This window comes from Podarcis liolepis (genome assembly GCF_965112155.1).
Source record: "Podarcis liolepis genome assembly, chromosome: 2".
Classification (NCBI taxonomy): Eukaryota; Metazoa; Chordata; class Lepidosauria; order Squamata; family Lacertidae; genus Podarcis; species Podarcis liolepis.
The window spans coordinates 110,240,629-110,259,443 of NC_139555.1; the positions used below are offsets into that span (position 1 = coordinate 110,240,629).

General features: G+C 44.8%; 3 protein-coding genes across 7 annotated transcripts in view; 2 read left to right on the forward strand and 1 right to left on the reverse strand.

The window, feature by feature from the left end:
- Window positions 1-659, forward strand: part of LOC310701932 (C-type lectin domain family 2 member B-like) — a 47,852-nt gene extending 47,193 nt beyond the window's left edge. For both annotated transcript variants that reach the window (XR_014523126.1, XR_014523128.1), the window contains one exon: window positions 1-659. The gene's annotated coding sequence lies outside the window, so the exon portion shown is untranslated.
- LOC310701827 (early activation antigen CD69-like) overlaps window positions 1-18,815 on the reverse strand; it is a 98,947-nt gene that overhangs the window by 25,746 nt on the left and 54,386 nt on the right. The window lies entirely within an intron of this gene.
- The window catches only part of LOC310701933 (killer cell lectin-like receptor subfamily B member 1B allele A), a 71,965-nt gene continuing 55,682 nt past the window's right edge, over window positions 2,533-18,815 (forward strand). Inside the window, exons 1-6 of one of the 3 annotated variants that reach the window (XM_083493486.1) lie at window positions 2,533-2,707; window positions 5,496-5,594; window positions 7,346-7,462; window positions 11,210-11,367; window positions 12,295-12,424; window positions 15,304-17,245. In XM_083493486.1, the coding sequence (XP_083349612.1) occupies window positions 2,617-2,707; window positions 5,496-5,594; window positions 7,346-7,462; window positions 11,210-11,367; window positions 12,295-12,414 (585 nt within the window). In that variant the 5' untranslated portion in view covers window positions 2,533-2,616 and the 3' untranslated portion in view covers window positions 12,415-12,424; window positions 15,304-17,245. Of the gene's footprint in view, window positions 2,708-5,495; window positions 5,595-7,345; window positions 7,463-11,209; window positions 11,368-12,294; window positions 12,425-15,303; window positions 17,246-18,815 lie in introns of those variants that run through there. The other 2 variants (XM_083493484.1, XM_083493485.1) reach the window with 2 other exon arrangements.

Genomic DNA, 18,815 nt, shown 5'->3' on the forward strand with positions numbered 1-18,815 from the left:
TTTTCTTGGGGGCATCTGGCTGGTGACTGAAGAGTTCATTATACTGACACAGACTGGCAGTTTTTGTGTTTTTGGCATACATTCTTGTGCATCCTAGGCAAAATGTGGTCCAATTCCTTTCATTTCACCTGGCATTGTCCAGTGGCTCCTCATAGCCAGAGGAAGTGTCCACTAGTGCCATCATGTTTCGGCCATCTGTATTCTGCCAGAAATTGTGTCTTTAATATGGAATCGATGGCTCATCTATGGTTGCCAGCTTCTGTGACAGGCTCTCGGGGTTCACCAGTCCTTTGCCAGTGCTTGGCCTTTTAAGTAGGCCTCAATCCACACCAACCATGCAATGGATCCTGAAGAGACCACCTGTGGACGTTTCCTGGAGGCCCCACCCAGGCTTGGATTAACCATTAAGCAAACTAAGCACATGCTCTTAGGGCATAAAGGGGAAAAGGGGAACACTACAGAAATTTCCCGTTGCCAGAAGCAGATGTATTACATAAGATTAGTTTTGAGGATCTGATCATAGATTCTACAATTAGAAAAAAGGAGGAGAAAAAAATTCTAATATAGATAAAGTGGAAGTATACAAAAATAAACATGGTTTCCCATCTTGCTGTAAGCTTTGTTTCATTTTGAAAAATAAAAAATAATTTTACGGCTTACTTGTGATTATATTTTGAGTTGGATATATATGGGGGCACCCAAATCTTTCAAGTGCTTTAAAGTCTTCTAACAGAGATGGAACGGGTGGAAGAAACCTCAGAGTGATGGAAGAGATGCCCAGGGGAGATGCAGGGAACAGGCTGTGTACCTAAGAAGGCTTTTCCACAGAGATCAGGGGTGGGGAGGGTTTTGTTTCTTGCTCCCCTGCTAGTGTTCCCTTAAGCCCCACTGTGCATAGCCAGAAAGGAATGTCAGCAGTCTATGTTTACCTAGTCCCCTGTTCACTGGGGAGACAAATGAGCCCTGGTTGTAAACCTGCTTCGGTTAAAGGCACTGAAGCAAAATATCTCTGCCCACTTTGGTCAAAGCCTTTTCTGGATCCCTGGGGTGCTTCTAGGAAGCTCTACTTGTTCCTGAGGTTTGGAATTTACTCCTGAGGAGACAGGACTGGAAAATGGAGCCTCTGAAGGGACCACCTTGGAAGAAGAGGGCTGCTGACAGGAATCTGGCGTAGAGGTGAAACATATTCCCAGAGGAACAAGTGGAGCAATGTTCCTGAGATAAACCCTACAGCATATCAGATTTGAGCAGATGCCTTTTTAGACACCTTGGCCAAATGTGACCTGTGGAAAGCACGGGCAAGTCTCTGTTGATGTGCCCTTTCCACAGAAGTAGATCACAGCTTCCCATAAGCACCGGCTCAGTTGCTCTGATAAACAGGATGCTGGAGGAGATAGGTCTTTGTTTTGGTCCAGCAGGGCTCTTCTTAGTTGCTGTACTGATTTAATAGGTGCACCCTTTTTCCTATTGTGCCACTGGGTGCCGAATTTGTGTTTCATACGTAGCTATATTTTTCCAATTGGCAAAGCCGGGCACCTTGCTCTTTTGCGAACAGTACTGCTGGTCTATAGCCACACAGAGATAGTATATAGAGACTATCAATAAATGGGATTCCCATTTGGATTTCAGCTAAGTTTTAATTCATACAAAACTCACTCTCTCGTTGACCCTGATCTTGAGAGGCCATGGATCAGAGAGCTTTTCTTATATTCCCCAGGGAAGACCATCTGAAGCAATGTTGCTACTGTTAAGTCCCAGCAACGAAAGGTGTTCCACTCTAAGACTGGGTGTCAACATTTAACTCAAAAATTCAATATCTCAAAAGACACCTGTAAAACAATGAACAAATGTATTGTAGATTGAATCAATCAGTTAAAAGGCACAAGTTTAATTCAATAAAAATGGGTTACTAGTCCTCAAGAATAGGTAAAGGTAAAGGGACCCCGGACCATTAGGTCCAGTCGTGGCCGACTCTGGGGTTGCGGCGCTCATCTCGCTTTATTGGCCAAGGGAGCCAGTGTACAGCTTCTGGGTCATGTGGCCAGCATGACTAAGCCGCTTTTGGCAAACCAGAGCAGCCCACGGAAACGCCGTTTACCTTCCCGCCGGAGTGGTACCTATTGACCTACTTGCACTTTGACGTGCTTTCGAACTGCTAGGTTGGCAGGAGCAGGACTGAGCAACGGGAGCTCACCCCGTTGCAGGGATTAGAACCACTGACCTTCTGATCGGCAAGTCCTAGGCTCTGTGGTTTAACCCACATCGCCACCCGCGTCCCAGTCCTCAAGAATGCCAGATGCCAAATCTCCAATCCCCAAACCTAAAGGGGTCACAGGATGCCAGCAAGTGCAGTTTCTGGCAGAGAAACAACTGTAGAATCAGGTGGAGGTGTGGCCAAGGACGCTGATGCAGTTATAATTTAAACAGAGATGCACTCACTGGTCTCAACCAATTGATTCTTATGAGAAAAGGAAGTCTAAAAAAAACTTTGACAGAGACCACTTGGACCCTGTGCTAGTCGCTGTCGCTTGGAGTCGAACATTCGCCTCTGCAGCTCCTGTTGCTGTAGCTCAGCTTCCTTCCTTTAGTTCACGTTCAGCTTTCTCTGCATGTGTCATGGCTGGGGAAATAGCATATGCGGACCTAAACATTCGGGAAATGCCTTCCTGTTCAAGGATTCCGATGCCTCATCCTGGCAGGAACTGCAGTAAGTAGCTCACTTAGTCATGTATTTTTATTTTGTGTAGGGTAATTAATCTGCAGGCGGGTTCCATAATCTGAAGTCCTCAGGTTCTGTTTTGCGGGTCTCTGCGAAATCCTCTTTTCCTTGCTGCCCAGTGTAGTTGCCTGGATAGTCTTCAGAGTGATGCATCCTTCTTTTATTCTAGAAAATTTAATTTAACTACAAAGGGTGGATATGCTAGAGATTTACAATACTGTACATGAACAGTATGGAGAGACTAGAAAGGGGTTTGTTCTTTCCTCTCCTTTGCATAATTCTATAACCTTGAAGCCACCTAATAAAAATAATTGGAAGCAAGAGAGGCTAATGAAAGTATTATTTTCCTTCTTGTATTTAGGAAAGGGCTCAGTAATGGAATGCAAGCTTTGTCTGCAGAACGATCCAGTTCATTAAAAAAAAAAATATTTATGATCCTCAATTTTATACATTTCAATACTTTTACAATCATTTTAACATTTTGAAACTCGACTTCCTTCTTTCTGCGGTTCCTTAATTATTATTTTTTTTAGTATTTTCTGCATATTCCGCATTAACTTAACTTAATCATTTATTCATCTACTTTAAGTGCATACTCGTATAAAACTGCAGGTCATTACAATAATCCTGCCAATGTTCTTATCTGTTTACAGTTTGTAAATATTCAATTAACCATTTCCATTCCCCCCCCCAAAAAGTTTGTTATCTTGATTTCTTATATTTCTGGTAAGTTTTCCTGTTTCTGCATATCCCGTAAGTTTTTGTATACATTCTGCTTTCATCGGGACTTCTTCTTCTTTCCATTTTTGGGCAAATCACATTCTTGCCACTGTAGTCACATACATGAACAAATTTCTATACAGTTTGGGTAGTTCTGTCCCTATAATTCCCAAAAGAAAATCTTCTGCTTTTTTAAAAAATTATTTTAAACATCTTTTTCAATTCATTATATATCATTTAACTCACTCTAGGTGGGGCTGCCCTTGAAGCTGACCCAGAAACTCCAGCAGGTGCAGAATGCTGCGGCGAGACTCCTTACAGGGTCCTTGCTGTGGGGTCACATTCATCCAGTGCTATACCAGCTGTACTGGCTCCCGGTGGAGTACAGGGTCAGGTTTAAGTGCTGGTTTTAACCTTTAAAGCCCTATATGGCCTAGGACCCTCGTACCTACGGGACCGTCTCTCCTGGTATGCCCTGTGGAGGACCTTACGGTCAGCAAATAATAACACCCTGGAGGTTCCAGTGAGATTAGACTGGCCTTGACCAGGGCCAAGGCCTTCTTGGCCATGGCCCCAGACTGGTGAAATGCTCTGCCACAAGAGATCACTTTAGAGCTCCATGTCTAAGCGCTCCTTCTTTTGCCCTGGAGATTTCCCCATGAAAACCTGCTCTTTAAAGCTGAATCGGTGCAAACAGCAACCCACAGAAAAACTGAATTGCTGCTTGTTGTGCTTCAGGTTTAAAGAGGGGTGTTTTTGTGAGGAAAGCAAGAAAAGAGCACTCAGACATGGAGCTTTAAAGTGTGAAAATGTGCCTGGAAAGTGGGGGAGGGGGGAGGTAAGTGTGGATAAGCCCACATACTTGTAAAAAATTTTTTTTGAGGACTCCTCCAGGCAGATATTTTACTGTGGATGTATCCTGCAGCATGTTATTGACATAAGAATAGTGCCTCATTGGTGGAAGGCCACCAGATCCATTAGTCTCTGAGAGGCAGACAATTTTGTATAAACTGCCCTGCTGCCTTGTGGGAAGCTAAAGTATCTGGTGAGACTGCAGGACTGTGGAGAGAGTATGGCAGTGATGGGAAACCAATTCATGAACCAAGAACTTATATATTGACCACTAATAATGAAACATGGGACGCGGGTGGTTCTGTGGGTTAAACCACAGAGCCCCTTGGACTTGCTGATCAGAAGGTTGGCGGTTCGAATCCCCACAATGGGGTGAGCTCCCGTTGCTCGGTCCCAGCTCCTGCCAACCTAACAGTTTGAAAGCACGTCAAGTGCAAGTAGATAAATAGGTACCGCTCCAGCGGGAAGGTAAACGGCGTTTCCATGCACTGCTCTGGTTCGCCAGAAGCGGCTTAGTCATGCTGGTCACATGACCTTTACCTTTAATAATGAAACATATGTTGTAGGTATTTTCCCACATTTATGATGCTATTTTTGTGATATACAAATGACATGAGAAAACTTGGTATACTTATTTGCATAACATTATTCTTGTTTATAAAACCCAATAAGTAAAAAAAAAAATACTATGGGAGAATGTCATAGCTTTGATCCAGAGAAAATTAGGTTTTCAAAATTGCAAACAGAATTCTGTACTAAGAATCTTAGGTTTGATCCATTATCCTCTATAATTTGTGTTCGTCTACTGCATTCAATGTTTTAGTTATGTACTGTATAAATAAGTAATAGATTTGTTTTAAATTGATCTTCTATCTATATTAGCTGAATTGCTAGCCTTTTTTAAAAATAAACAAGCAAAAAACAAAAATGAAGGGTCTCTTTTGGATCTCTTTTAGAACGGTACAAAAGCTTTTGTGAATTAAAACTGCCCTGTAGCTACTGAATCTTGTACTTCTCATGCATTGTGAATATCATATTTAAATAAAACACTTTGAGTATAAATCCCCCCAAACCCCGACTTAATATAGAACAAGGTTGTTTGTGCAGGCAGTAGATCCCATAATTCATAATGTCACACCGGCATCAGTTGCAATCTCTTTACACCAAAAAGCATAGTTCTTTTATCAACTTTTAATCCTTACAGATGACCGTAAGTATACACAGGGCCTTCGCGTTGCTCTTGGAACTGCCTGCGCTGTGATTCTCCTCCTCACTCTGGCTGTACTAACACTGATAGTTTTGGGTGAGTAACTGAGTGCTTAATGTTGGTTTCTTCAAGAATATTTGCAATTCTGTGCAAGTCAACCCCCGTTGAATTTAGTAGCGTTTGCTCCCAGGTGGGAATAGGATTGCAGCCTGAGAGTGTGAATACAAATAACGTTTTCTGGCACAGTCCAGTAAACGCTGACCATGCTGGAAGGCTACTGTTACTCTGCTTTTCATCAAAGGCACCGTAACACAGTTGGTGAACAGAAAATAGTGTGGGCATTTTAAAAATATTTATGTATTTATTTATTTAAGAAACGGATTTGTATTCCATTTGTCCAAAATGTTCGGGTTAATTTGCGAAAACCATACACGTAAAGATAGCATAACAATAAACAATATGAAAAAACGCACACAACAACAAATGAAGCAGCAAAGAAAACATGCAAACACACAAGTTGCGATCCTTTGTGTATTTACAAGGATCAGAAATGAAATCCACTGAATTTAGTAGGATAAAAACTACAGTTCCAGATCCAACTGTGACCGTAACCTGCCATGCCAACATGCTAGGTGGGTTCTGTTACCACAGAAGAATATAAAAAAGTTTGCTGGATCATCTAGTCCAGCATTCTGTTCTCACTGTGGCCAACCAGAGGCCTGCTGGAATATTTTATTATTCCTATGAATGCTCCTTAATGCCCTGCTCGTTTTGTCCCAACAGCAGGATTCCTCATCATTGGTTGACAGGTTTGTTGTTGTTGTTTAGTCATTTAGTCGTGTCTGACTCTTCGTGACCCCATAGACCAGAGCACGCCAGGCACTCCAAACATATGTATCTGTCAGGGAACTGCCAGTGGCTCAGGGGCGAGAGGGGGGGAACGGATGGATTACAGAGAGCCCCCAAAGATCGTGGGAAGCAGCACTTCCTCAGTGGAGGAAGGAAGCCACAACTCTAGTGGAGAGGAGATGCAGGGCTCGGAGGATGCAAGGCAGTGCCAGGACACCTTGCCTGAGCAAAGCAGGGAGGAGGGAGGTTCCCTGTTACCCAAGCCTTCCTTGCGCAGTAGGCTTTTGTGCAGAGAGGAGAGGCGTCGGTTGGGGGTCAAGAGACTCCTCTGCTGGGGAAGATTTAAGGACCGCCCACTCTCAGATTCTGCTAGTGAATGAGCAAGACATGGAATAGAGGCGCTCTGCATTGTAAAGGTTTTTAGCACCAATAATAAAGCTCTAGAACAGACCAGTGAGGCATCTTGCCTGATTGCTCTCGAGCAACCACCCGATAGCCATAACAGTATCCTATGCCTTCATGAATTGCATTTGGCTATGTAACAAAACATAGCTGATTTTCTTAAGGAAATCAGCCCTGAGTGCTCACTGGAAGGACAGATCGTGAAGCTGAGGCTCCAATACTTTGGCCACCTCATGAGAAGAGAAGACTCCCTGGAAGAGACCCTGGTGTTGGGAAAGATGGAGGGCACAAAGAGAAGGGGACGACAGAGGACCAGGTGATTGGACAGTGTTCTCGAAGCTACCAGCATGAGTCTGACCAAACTGCGGGAGGCAGTGGAAGACAGGAGTGCCTGGCGTGCTCCAGTCCACAGGGTCACGAAGAGTCGGACACGACTAAACGACTAAACAACAACAACAACAACAACAACATGCCTTCATGAATTACATTTGGCTATGTAACAAAACAAAATGGCTATGTTTCTTTTCCTGTGCAAGAAAAACAAACAGTATCCCAACAGTTACCCATAACAACGCAACACTATAAAATGTATTTAGTTTTGCAGCCTAAAGAAAGACTAGAGGACACCACCACCATCACCAGCGCCACTGACTCTGAATTTAAGCTACAGCTGAAACGCTATATGTGCAGCTCTCCAAGCCACAGCGGAACAGGTAACCTCAGCCACTCATGGATGACTCGTGCTTTGTGTATGTGTACCAGAAACACTGTCTGGACGTCAGCCACTTGCATCTTCCAAATGAGACTTGCTATTAAAACACCATTTAAAAGTTTTACTTTTAAAACATGACACAGAATTCAGATGTATTGACTTCCGCATCCTCCCTGAAGGGCTGCTCAAATTAATTCTCAGCCTAAGTGATTATGCTGTGGTTCACAAATGTCTTTTCCTATCTCTGTAATGAAAAGAACCTTGCAGGCTTCATTAGCCTGCAAACCCCAGGATATCCAGGTGCCAATGGGATGTTTACATAGTGCTGCCTTCTGTGTAATGGCCAGTGTGCTTCTAGTTATGTCCTGGTCAGAAGGGCTGCTAGGTTCAGTCCTTTCCCAGATGTGTGTTAGCAACTCTCCACAGTCGACACATGTTTCACTTATGCACGTTCTAGGAGTCTTGTGAATTAGGATCTTTCAATGTTGGCAATAGTGTACCTTGGCAGATTTCCCTAGTAACTCTCACTCACACGGCTTTTAAATATGGGGATATTTATTAAGCGCGCACACAATGAAAACATACACATTTCAGCACTTCTGTGGGAATAGTTCAGCAATAATACGTAACCATTAACATCAGTGGGGGTAGCTCAGTCACAATATGTACTAAATAACCCTAAGCCTTATTAAACTAACACACAACATACAGATAAGGAGCATGCAAACAAGGTGTAAGATGTGATAGAGGGTGTAAAGTTCAGCACAACTCTAACCTGCACTCCCTCCCTGGGCTCACTAGGTGCAGCACCGGACATGGAAGACCAGAGGGTGGTTTCTTAAACAGTTACACACACACACACACACACACACACACACACACACACACATCAAAAACAGATCTGAAGGCACAGCCACACACACACACACACACACACACACACACACACACTCAACGGTAGTAAGAGGAAGCAGGTGTGGAGGCCACTTAACTTTCCTTTGGGAAGCAGGATGGGATGATTGCTTTGGCGGACGATACTGAAGAATTGGAACTGAGGAATGTTGAAACTGTTGCTACAAGTTAAAACATGATATACCGTATTTTTCGCCCCATAGGACGTACCGCCCCATAGGATGCACCTAGTTTTTTTTGGGGGGGGGGAATAAAGAAAAAAAAATATTTCCCCCCCCGGCACGGGGCTGGCGTGGGGGAAGCCCGAGCTTTCCCCGAACCCAGCCCCCAGAACAGCCTGCTATCGGCAAGCCTAGGGAGCCGCGCCGGTCTCCCCAGGCTTGCAGAGAGCTGCGTGAAGCCCTGGAACGCAGGCAGCTCCGCGCAACCCTTGGGAGCCCAGCGCCAAGTCGCGCCGGTCTCCCGAAGTTGTGCGGAGCTTCCTGAAGCCTAGAGAGCAAGAGGTGTCAGTGCGCACCGACTCCTCTCGCTCTCCAGGCTTCAGCGAAAGCCTGCATTCACCCCTTAGGATGCACACACATTTCCCCTTCATTTTTGGAGGGGGAAAAGTGCGTCCTATAGGGCAAAAAATACGGTATATAGAAAGGGAAATTCCTGGGTGCCCGGATCCAAGTTTGGGGCAAAGTAAAGTCTGGAAATAAAGGCTGTTAGACCTCGAAAATATGTCTTTCCAACTGCGTTCCAAAAAAGTCCTGTCTTCCTTCAGCATAGGAAAAGATCACGTTTAGTATGTTAGAAATAATTTACTTACAAACTCCTTAAGGTCAGGTTCATGTTCCTTTCCATATACCACTCAGAAAGGTTACACAGGCAGTAAAACTTAGTTTAGTTCAAAAGTGGGTAAAGTTCATAAATTATTGGTATAGGAGCACAAGATTGGCTTGTGAGTGTCATGCAGCCAGGCTAGAGCGGGGGTCGGCAACCTGCGGCTCCGGAGCCGCATGCGGCTCTTTAAAGCCTTTGCTGCGGCTCCAGGGCGGTGGCGAGGGGAGGAGGCGAGGGGAGGAGGCGAGGGGAGGAGGTGAGCAGCCTGCCGCCCGGCGGGCGGGGCGCCCTAAAGCAGAGCCCCCCCCTCGCCAGGCAGACATCCGCAGCGTGGGGAGCCTTGCCGGACTTCCCGGCAAGGCTCCCCACGCTGCGGATAGCAGCCTGCCGCCCCGCAGGGGGGGCGCCCTGATGCAGAGCGCCCCTCGCGCGGGGCAGACATCGGCCAGCCCCACAAGCTCGGGGGACAGCAGGGAGGCGCAGCGCCGCCATCCCGCTGTTCCTCGACCTGGTTCGGTTTCCCCGACCTGCTTTTGGGGGGGAAATAAAGGGAAATTTTTTTCCCTTTATTTCCCCCCCAAAAAAACTAGGTGCGTCCTATGGGACGGAGCGTCCTATGGGGCGAAAAATACGGTATTTTTATAATGACGAATGCCTCATTATTAATTATTATTTACATCAGGCACTGATTATGATTTATGGTACACTGGGGCCCTGATTTTCTATGGCATTTTGGGGCATTGATTATTGGGCATAGCAAGTCGCGGTCGCGTGGAATTTGTGCTTTGTGACCGTTTGAAGTGGGGTTTTTTTCTTGGGAGGCTGGGCGGCATGAAGAGAGGGATTATTTTTATAATGACGAAGATGACATTGGGCCCTCATTATTAATTATTATTTACATCAGGCACTGATTATGATTTATGGTTCACTGGGGCCCTGGTTAATTTTCTTTGGCATTTTGTGGCATTGATTATGCAGTCGCGGTCGCGTGGAATTCCACGTGGAGTTAGTTGCCTGAAGCCCCTTTTTAGTTGCTTGAAGCCCCTTTTTAAACTTAAGCAGGTGAAAGTTTGGTGAATTGCTGCCAAGGAGTGTGGTGGAGTCTCCTTCTTTGGAGGTCTTAAAGCAGAGGCTTGACAACCATATGTCAGGAGTGCTCTGATGGTGTTTCCTGCTTGGCAGGGGGTTGGACTTGATGGCCCTTGTGGTCTCTTCCACATATGTATGTGAGCAGGTCTTCTCCAACATGAACTATATTAAAAACAAACACCGATCACGCCTCACAGATGACAGCTTGCAAGCCTGTGTGAAAATGAAGGTGACGTCTTACAGCCCTGATGTGCAGACACTGAGCACTGAGGTTCAGGAGCAAAAGTCCCATTAACCTGGTTACCTGGTTGTAAATTAAATATTTTAATTAGCTATTAATTTGTCCTTTTTTCTTGAGATTGACAGCTGACTGCACGATCCTGTATATATAGCATTAAGGCCAGAAACAATATATGCAGTGTTATATTTGTTTTAAATGTTGCAATGTTTTTGCGGCTCCCAGTTGTTGTTGTTTTTTCGGAAACGGGTCCAAGTGGCTCTTTTTGTCTTAAAGGTTGCCGACCCCTGGGCTAGAGCAACCAGCTTAGCCTCTTCACACGCTGAGTTCATCAGCAGTGGCATAGCTTAGGGAGGGCCAGAGGGGTGTTGGCCCCGGGTGCATTTCCTCCTCACGCAGTCTTGCAGCATCACAAAGGCAGCATGAAGTCAGGTTTCCATGTAGTTTCCTCTCAAAAGAGGGGGAAATGCTTAACTGAGACCACTTGGGAGTCTACATATGTTACTGAAAACTCCTGGGAAGAAGGGAAGGACATTAATTTACTGAAATAAATGAAGCTCCCCTTTGCAATGAGACATTTTGCAATATGCAATAAATTCTCAGATTTTCCCAGGATGGGGGAAATAAAAGCATCCATTTGTGTACAGAAATATTCTGCCTCTTGCTTTCCCTCTCTACCACCAGAGGATGCCCCAAACTGCAAAATATGCCCCAATGACTGGGAACTGCACAGGGACACCTGCTACTTGATCTCTCAAGGGCGAAAAACCTGGGCCGAGAGCCAAGATGACTGCAAAGGAAAGAATTCCACCCTGCTTGTGATTCAGGACCAGCAGGAGATGGTAAATATGCAACTTGTGAGAAAAGTCTAGCCAAAAGGGATCCAGTGAAGCAAAGCCCACAAGAGAGTGAGTCTTCTGGCCAGGGATGTGGGACCTGTGGTCCTTCTATTGTTGGATTCCAGCTCTCATAAGTACTGACTATCCATCAGGATGCTTTATTCCTCAACAGCACATGTAACTTTGCTCAATGACATTTGTATAGATCTTGTAAGTGTTCAGAGGGCTTTACATGCATGATCCAACTGTAATCCTTATAGCAACCTTTTTAAATGGTCAATATTATTATGTTCCATGGTGCAGTTGGAAGACTTGAGACTCAGACAGTGGCTTGCTTAAGGCCACCTAATGTGTTCATGTTATGGCAGAGGTGAAATTCAAAACAGGGACTTCCTGGTTCAGACCTGGATCACCCTCCAATGAGGTGTATAAAAAGTAGCAAAAAATGCACTTAAATTGCAATCCATCCATCCAGTCCCTTGAGCCTTGCTGTCAATCCTGCCTTGGCCTAAAAGCTGCATTAGCCATCCACTGCTGAAATCAGATGCACATCTCCACAATATTAAATACACAATAGTTAAAATGCATGCAGATTTGCACAGAATGTCCTTATACACACATACAGAAGTAGGGGACCCCCTCCTTTACTCATCTAAAAGGATTTCCAGCTGGGTCAGTTGAAGATGGCTGAGGAGCTGGATGTGGATCAATGAAGCTGATGGAACTGAGCATGAGCTATTAATACAATGGTCAGAATGGCAACATCCAGTGCTATTTTTCTTGAAAACTTGGTGCCTTAACTCACGATGAAGATCTCCTTTGTTTTCTTATAATGGTAATGGTGCCCACCTGAGATGTGCCAGAACTGAGTTCCAGCAAGTTCTGGTTGAAAGAAAAGCCCTGGCAACACCCTTGTCTGTTCCATTATAGGCAATTGTAAAGAATTTGACAAAGGAAACCCGCTATTGGTTGGGACTCACAACAGCCAAACTCTCTGAAGAGTGGACCTGGGAATGGGTTGATGGATCCCCCTTCAAGGGAGAACTGTGAGTAGTTCCAGGTGTGCACAGAATAAATGTAATTTCTGTGAAAGGGGCACAGATCACTGGAGTTGTGTTTTTTTAAAAAAAGGATTTTTATTGATTTATGTACATGTTAGCAACGAAGCATAGACCTGGTGATGTAAATAAAGCACAGAAATAAAAAGAAGAGGGAATCCTAAACTTTCTGTCAGAATGTCCCAACTTTGAAATCAATGCATACACAAAGGGTGAACTAGCAATATAAATAAAAGATATGTCTTTACTGATGCCAGGGTATAAGCTACAGTGGTGCCTCGCAAGACGAAATTAATTCGTTCTGCAAGTTTTTTCTTCTTGCGAGTTTTTCGTCTTGCGAAGCATGGTTTCCCATAGGAATGCATTGAAAATCAATTAATGCGTTCCTATGGAAACCGCTTGCCAGGCTGGCGGTGCGGAGAAGGGCTTTTCTCCCCACCGCAAGCCTTCAGGACAGGTACGGGAACAGAGGGGAAGGGGCGCAGCGCTTCTCCTCTGTTCCCGGGGCTTGCGGTGGGAGGAGGGTTTTTCCTCCCCACCGCCAATATTCAGAACAGCATTCTGAATGTTGGTGGTGGGAAGGAAAACCCTCCTCCCACTGCAAGTCTTCAGGACAGCCTTCCGAAGGCTGGCGCGGGGAGAAGGGCTTTCGTCTTGCCTGAGCCATTTAAGGCTTTATAGGTCAAAACCAGTGTTTTAAATTCAGCCCAGTCAGTGCAGTCAGACCAGGATTGGTGTAATATGCTCAAACCATCTTGCCTCGGTGAGCAACCTGGCTGCTGAATTCTGCACTAGATGAAGTTTCCAAACTGTCTTCAGAGGCAGCCCTACGTATAAACAAATATACAAACAAATATCTAACCTTGAGGTAAAATTTAACCATATTGCATGAAAAAGAGTCTGGTTTTGCAGTCACCCCCCCCCCCCAAAATCAGAGCTGATGGGGAAATGTATACTTTTTGAGGAATAATAATAATAATAATGATAATAATGATAATAATAATAATAATAATAATAATAATAATAATAATAATAATAATTTATTATTTATACCCTGCCCATCTGGCTGAGTTTCCCCAGGCGCTCTGGGCGTCTTATGGAGCGAATGCAGGCTGCGCAGCTATCCCAGAAGCCAGAACAGCAAGAGGAATTGCTGCTTTCACTGTTCAGCGATCCCTCCTGCTGTTCTGGCTTCTGAGATTCAGAAATTTTTTTTCTTGTTTTCCTCCTCCAAAAACTAGGTGTGTCTTGTGGTCTGGTGCGTCTTATAGAGCGAAAAACACGGCAGTTGTTTATTGCCTTGACATCTGCTGGGAGGGTGTTCCACAGGGCAGGCGCCACTACAGAGAAGGCCCTCTGCCTGGTTCCCTGTAACTTCAGTTCTTGGACTGAGGGAACCGCCAGAAGACCCTCGGTGCTGGACCTCAGTGTCTGGGCTGAACGATGGGGGTGGAGACGCTCCTCCAGGTATACAGGACCGAGGCCGTTTAGGGCTTTAAAAGTCAGCACCAAGACTTTGAATTGTGCTTGGAAACGTACTGGGAGCCAATGGAGATCTCTCAGGACCGGTGTTATGTGGTCCCGGCGGCCTCTCCTAGTCACCAGTCTAGCTGTCACATTAATTGCAGTTTCTGGGTCACCTTCAAAGGTAGCCCCACATAGAGGACATTGTAGTAGTCCAAGCGGGAGATAACTAGAGCATGCACCACTCTGGTGAGACAGTCTGCGGGCAGGTAGGGTCTTAGCCTGCATACCAGGTAGACCTGGTAGACAGCTGCCCTGGACACAGAATTGACCTGCGCCTCCATGGACAGCTGTGAGTCCAAAATGACTCCCAGGCTGGTCACCTGGTCCTTCAGGGGCACAGTTACTCTTGAGGAATCTGCCGTCCCAGTGATGCAGGTGGTTCCGATAGATTGCGAACCACCTGAAAGAGTCTCCTGCTGCTGTTTTCTGCAGATGCAATAGAGGCAGTGAAGAAGGCCCTCTTCACCGTCACCATTGCCACTTGGTAGGCTCGATGTTGAGCTCTAGCCTGTGTCCGGTCTGATTCAGAATGAGTTTTCCGCCACTGGCAGTCTAGCCATCTCAACAATTGTTTCATCGCCCTCAGCTCTGGGGAAAACCACGGGGCTGTCCAGGCTCCATGCAGTCGGAGAGGGAGCTTCGGAGCCAGACAGTCAATAGCCCTGGTTAACTCCTTAACAGCTTACACTCTCCAGTAAAAACTTGGCAATAACAACTAGAAGTAAAAAATACAGTACAACTAAGCAATAAGCCAGCTTAAAAAGTGGAGCACAGAATTTAAAATGCAAATCATAACAGTATCAAGACATAAATTAGGGTTGCCATATTTCAATCAGTTAAAAACCAGGATACACCAGAAGCATTTTTCTTTACAAAAAGGCTGAAAAACTGTGATTTTTCAAAAATTTCCCTCTGGGTGTCAATTGAAAATTTGGACATATGGCAGCCCGACATAACGACCGCAAACAATTAAGCAATAGAAACAAACGGCACTAATTTGGCACTGCTGAGAGTGAAGAGACTGTGATTCCTGCAACGTTGGGGGTTGGATACTAGATTACCCTTGGGCGTCCCTTCCAACTCTTTAATTCTATAATTGTATAAAATGAATGGTTTTCAACAAAAGACAAAAACATAATGTTGGGTTTTGCTTAACTTCTAAAGGCCATATTCAAAAAACCAGCAAGCCTTAAAGTGCTTTAAACCATTTCCCCCCCACATTTATAACCTGCCCTCCCCCAAGGTGGGGATTGCCAGGGGAGTTCTTTTAGGAGCTTGGAGTGAAAGGAAAGGTTTTGATGTGGAAATGAAAACAATATCCTGATAACAACAAATCATTTACTTTATTTTTCAGGTTTACAGTATCGGACCCTGCTAAAGTAAACAGCTGTGGTATGATAAGGCGAAATGGCGTTATTTCTGATGCATGCAGTTCTTTATCTCATTGGATGTGCATGAAAGCAGCTTTCCAGATATAAGCACAAAATGGGGCCAAGTGTTGGAAGTAAGAAACAATCTCATTCTGAACAATGAGTTGGCCACTGACTTCTTGTGCAGCTTGCAAGATCGCCTACAGCCCAGAATAGTCTGCAGTTGCCAGGATGGTCCTTAATTGACTTACAGCAGGAAGCCAAAAGCCCTAGTAATAATTTGTGTATTATGGGTAATGTTTTATGCCTCAAATGGGCAACTGTCATTAAAATCCAAACCTTTGCTAGTGTATTGGAACAAAAGCAGCCAGTTTGTCAGTTCCCTTGAGTTCCCTTTCATTGATTTATATTAATATAATACTATTATAATGCAATAAGTGAAGAATCTGTAGCCAAAGGCAAAGGGGAATTTACCAGATATTAGGTAAAGCTAAAAGGTAAAGGACCCCTGGATGGTTAAGTTCAGTCAAAGGTGACTGTGGGGTGTGGCGCTCAACTTACTTTCAGACCGAGGGAACCAGTGTTTGTCCACAGACAGTTTTCTGGGTCATGTGGCCAACATGACTAAACCTCTTCTGGAGCAACAGGGCACCGTGATGGAAACCAGAGTGTACTGAAATGCCGTTTACCTTCCCGTCACAGCGGTACCTATTTATCTACTTGCACTGGTGTGCTTTCGAACTGCTAGGTTGGCAGGAGCGGGGGACTGAGCAACGGGAGCTCACCCCGTCGCGGGGATTCAAACCGCCAACCTTCTGATCGGCAAGTCCAAGGGGCTCAGTGGTTTAGACCACAGTGCCACCCACTCCTTACCACCCTTATCAGATTTTACTCTATGCCAGGACTGCATATTTTCTCCCAAAGCAAGTATCTTTATTTTACATTTCTGCCCCACGGTTTCAGATAATATGTGTAATGCCACTCCTTTTTAAAAATAAATAAATGAAACCACAAGACAACAAGCTAAGAGTTCTGTTAACACACTGTGTCTTTGCTTCACCACTGTTTCGGGAAATGAAAAACTATTACATTTTCCATTGTAAAGATCATAGCAGAAATTCTGAGAAGTGGCCAAGTGTTCAGAGGCCACATTTCCTGTGTGGCTGTTCTCCTCCTCCTCCTTTTATCTAAGCATTGGTCAGGGAGTGCACCTTTTCATTCATAGCTGAATTTGGTTCTCAGTTTCAGAAAAGGTCTATTATTCTGTCAGTCTTTTGCCAGTTAAGGGGTTGTTTCACCTGTTGAGGAATCGACTATAAAAGTGTATTTCCAAATAGAGGATGAGAAGGCTTTGTGGTGCATAGATTTCAACCAATCATAGATCAAAGAAGACAAACCCTTCTGTTGCAAGTGCAAGGTAAATATTTCTATGAGGAATTAAAAAGTGGATTAAATCAAGAACTTTATTTCCTTCAAATATGCCCATCCAGTGGCCAGACATAACTGCTTTGAGAACCACATGGTACAAAAGGGAGTATGAGTGTAATTTAAATAAAAGGATTGCCATATCTATCAGGGCACAAAGCTGTGGGTTTTTCACTGCCAATCACAAGGCCAGATCCCAGCATTTCCATTTTCTGAGAGGCTGGAGAGTGATTTGGCAGCTGTCTATTCGTGCGTCTTCAATAGGGGCAGACTGTGTCGTGTGATCAAACCAATCTATCTCAGCTCTGTTTGCCATCATCTTCCACCCATAGGAAGATTCCTGGTTCAAGATCTAGGTTCCTGGAGAGGGAGGCCAGACTGAAGACTTGGTTCTGTGGCAGGAATGGGATTTCTGGACCTTGGAGAGAGTGCCATCCTAAGAACAGGTTATGCTGATGGTCATTAGGCAACATAGCAAGCAGAAATCAAAACTGTGAAGGCTGGGTTGGCTCCACAGTTCTGCCTGTAGCACTTGCAGAAACAGATGCAGGCAGAAGCTGGAGATCTATTCTAGATCATATATATATATATATATATATATATATATATATATATATATATATATATATATATATTTGTTTTCGTAGATTTTCACGGGTACAGGAATGCAGGTTTTGGTGTCCTCGGGTGTCTTCCCGTGTAAAAGTTGGGGTGTCTAGGCGACGTTTCGACGAGGTCTCACTCGTCATCTTCAGGCTGGTGCTTTCGGCTTCTTGTTACTGGAACAGAGCGGGATCTCAGTGTTTGAGTTCCTATAAATACTGTAGAGGGGTGTGGTGTATTGCCTCAAAAGTTCTGGGCAGAGGGGAAGTTCCCAGGCTAGTGTTCTTTTCTTCTTTTGTTCCTTAATTACTTGAGGGATATCTTGAGTGATTTCTTGAGTGATATTCTGAGTACCACTTAGGTGGGTCATTAGGTGTGGATTAGTTGCTAAAGCCTTCGTGTCTTGACCTCTTGAATTTGTGAAGAGTTTTTCTGGGAAGATGGCTGTACTGCACTTAGTTGTGCTCTGGCTTGGCTTCGTGTATAGGGGCGAGCTGTGGTTTTGTGCCCTGTGCCAGCCAGATCTGTGTAGGGATTGCAGGGGGGTGCAGCATCCGGAGGTGCCACTATGGTTTGGTTACTGGATGGTGTCTGTAATTTATCTGTGGAGAGGGTCTGGGTTTGGGTCTGGTGTGGTTGATTGGTGGTGGCGTTCTGTGTGCCTCTGGATCTGGTGTCGGTTTTTGTGGGGAGGGCTAATTTCCAGATGTCTGGCAGGCGGGACGTGTCGTCACGCTTGTTCATGTTGTGAGGGTGTTTCTCTATCTCGATGGCTTCCATGATTATTCTCTTGTGGTGATGTTCCATGTTAAAGAGCAATTTGGAATCTGCAAAATTAATTTCGTGTCCTGTTTCTTTCATGTGTTGGAAAAGAGAGGAAGATTTTTCTTCTTTTTTGACGGCATTCTTGTGTTCTGCGATACGTGCATTTATTCGTCTGTTTGTTTGTCCAATGTACGTGGCTGGGCAGACTTTGCAGGGTATTTCATAGACCCCTTGGTTTTCCAACTGGATTTTATCTTTGGGGTTTCTGAGGATATTGGCTATTTTTTGGTTGGTGCAAAAGGCTGTTTTGATATTGTGTTTATGGAGGATTTTGCTAATTTTATCTGTAGTGCCCTTGATATAAGGAAGGAGGGCCATGCCATTGTTTTCTTCTGTGTCTTGGTTTTTGGGGGGTGTTTCTTTTTGGATTAGCTTCGTAACCCTGTTTTGCTGGTATCCATTGGCGATTAACACATTTGAGAGATTCTGTAACTCAGTTGTCAAGTGGTCTTTGTCAGCCAGGCGTTTGGTTCTGGAGATAAGGGTCTTGGCTACGGAGTTTATTTGTGCAGGGTGGTGGTGTGATTGAGCATGTAAGTAGCGGTTGGTGTGTGTTTTTTTCCGGTAGATAGTGTGTCCTAGGGAGCCATCAGGTTTTTTGTAGATTAGGACGTCAAGGAAGGGAAGCTGGTTGTTGGCTTCT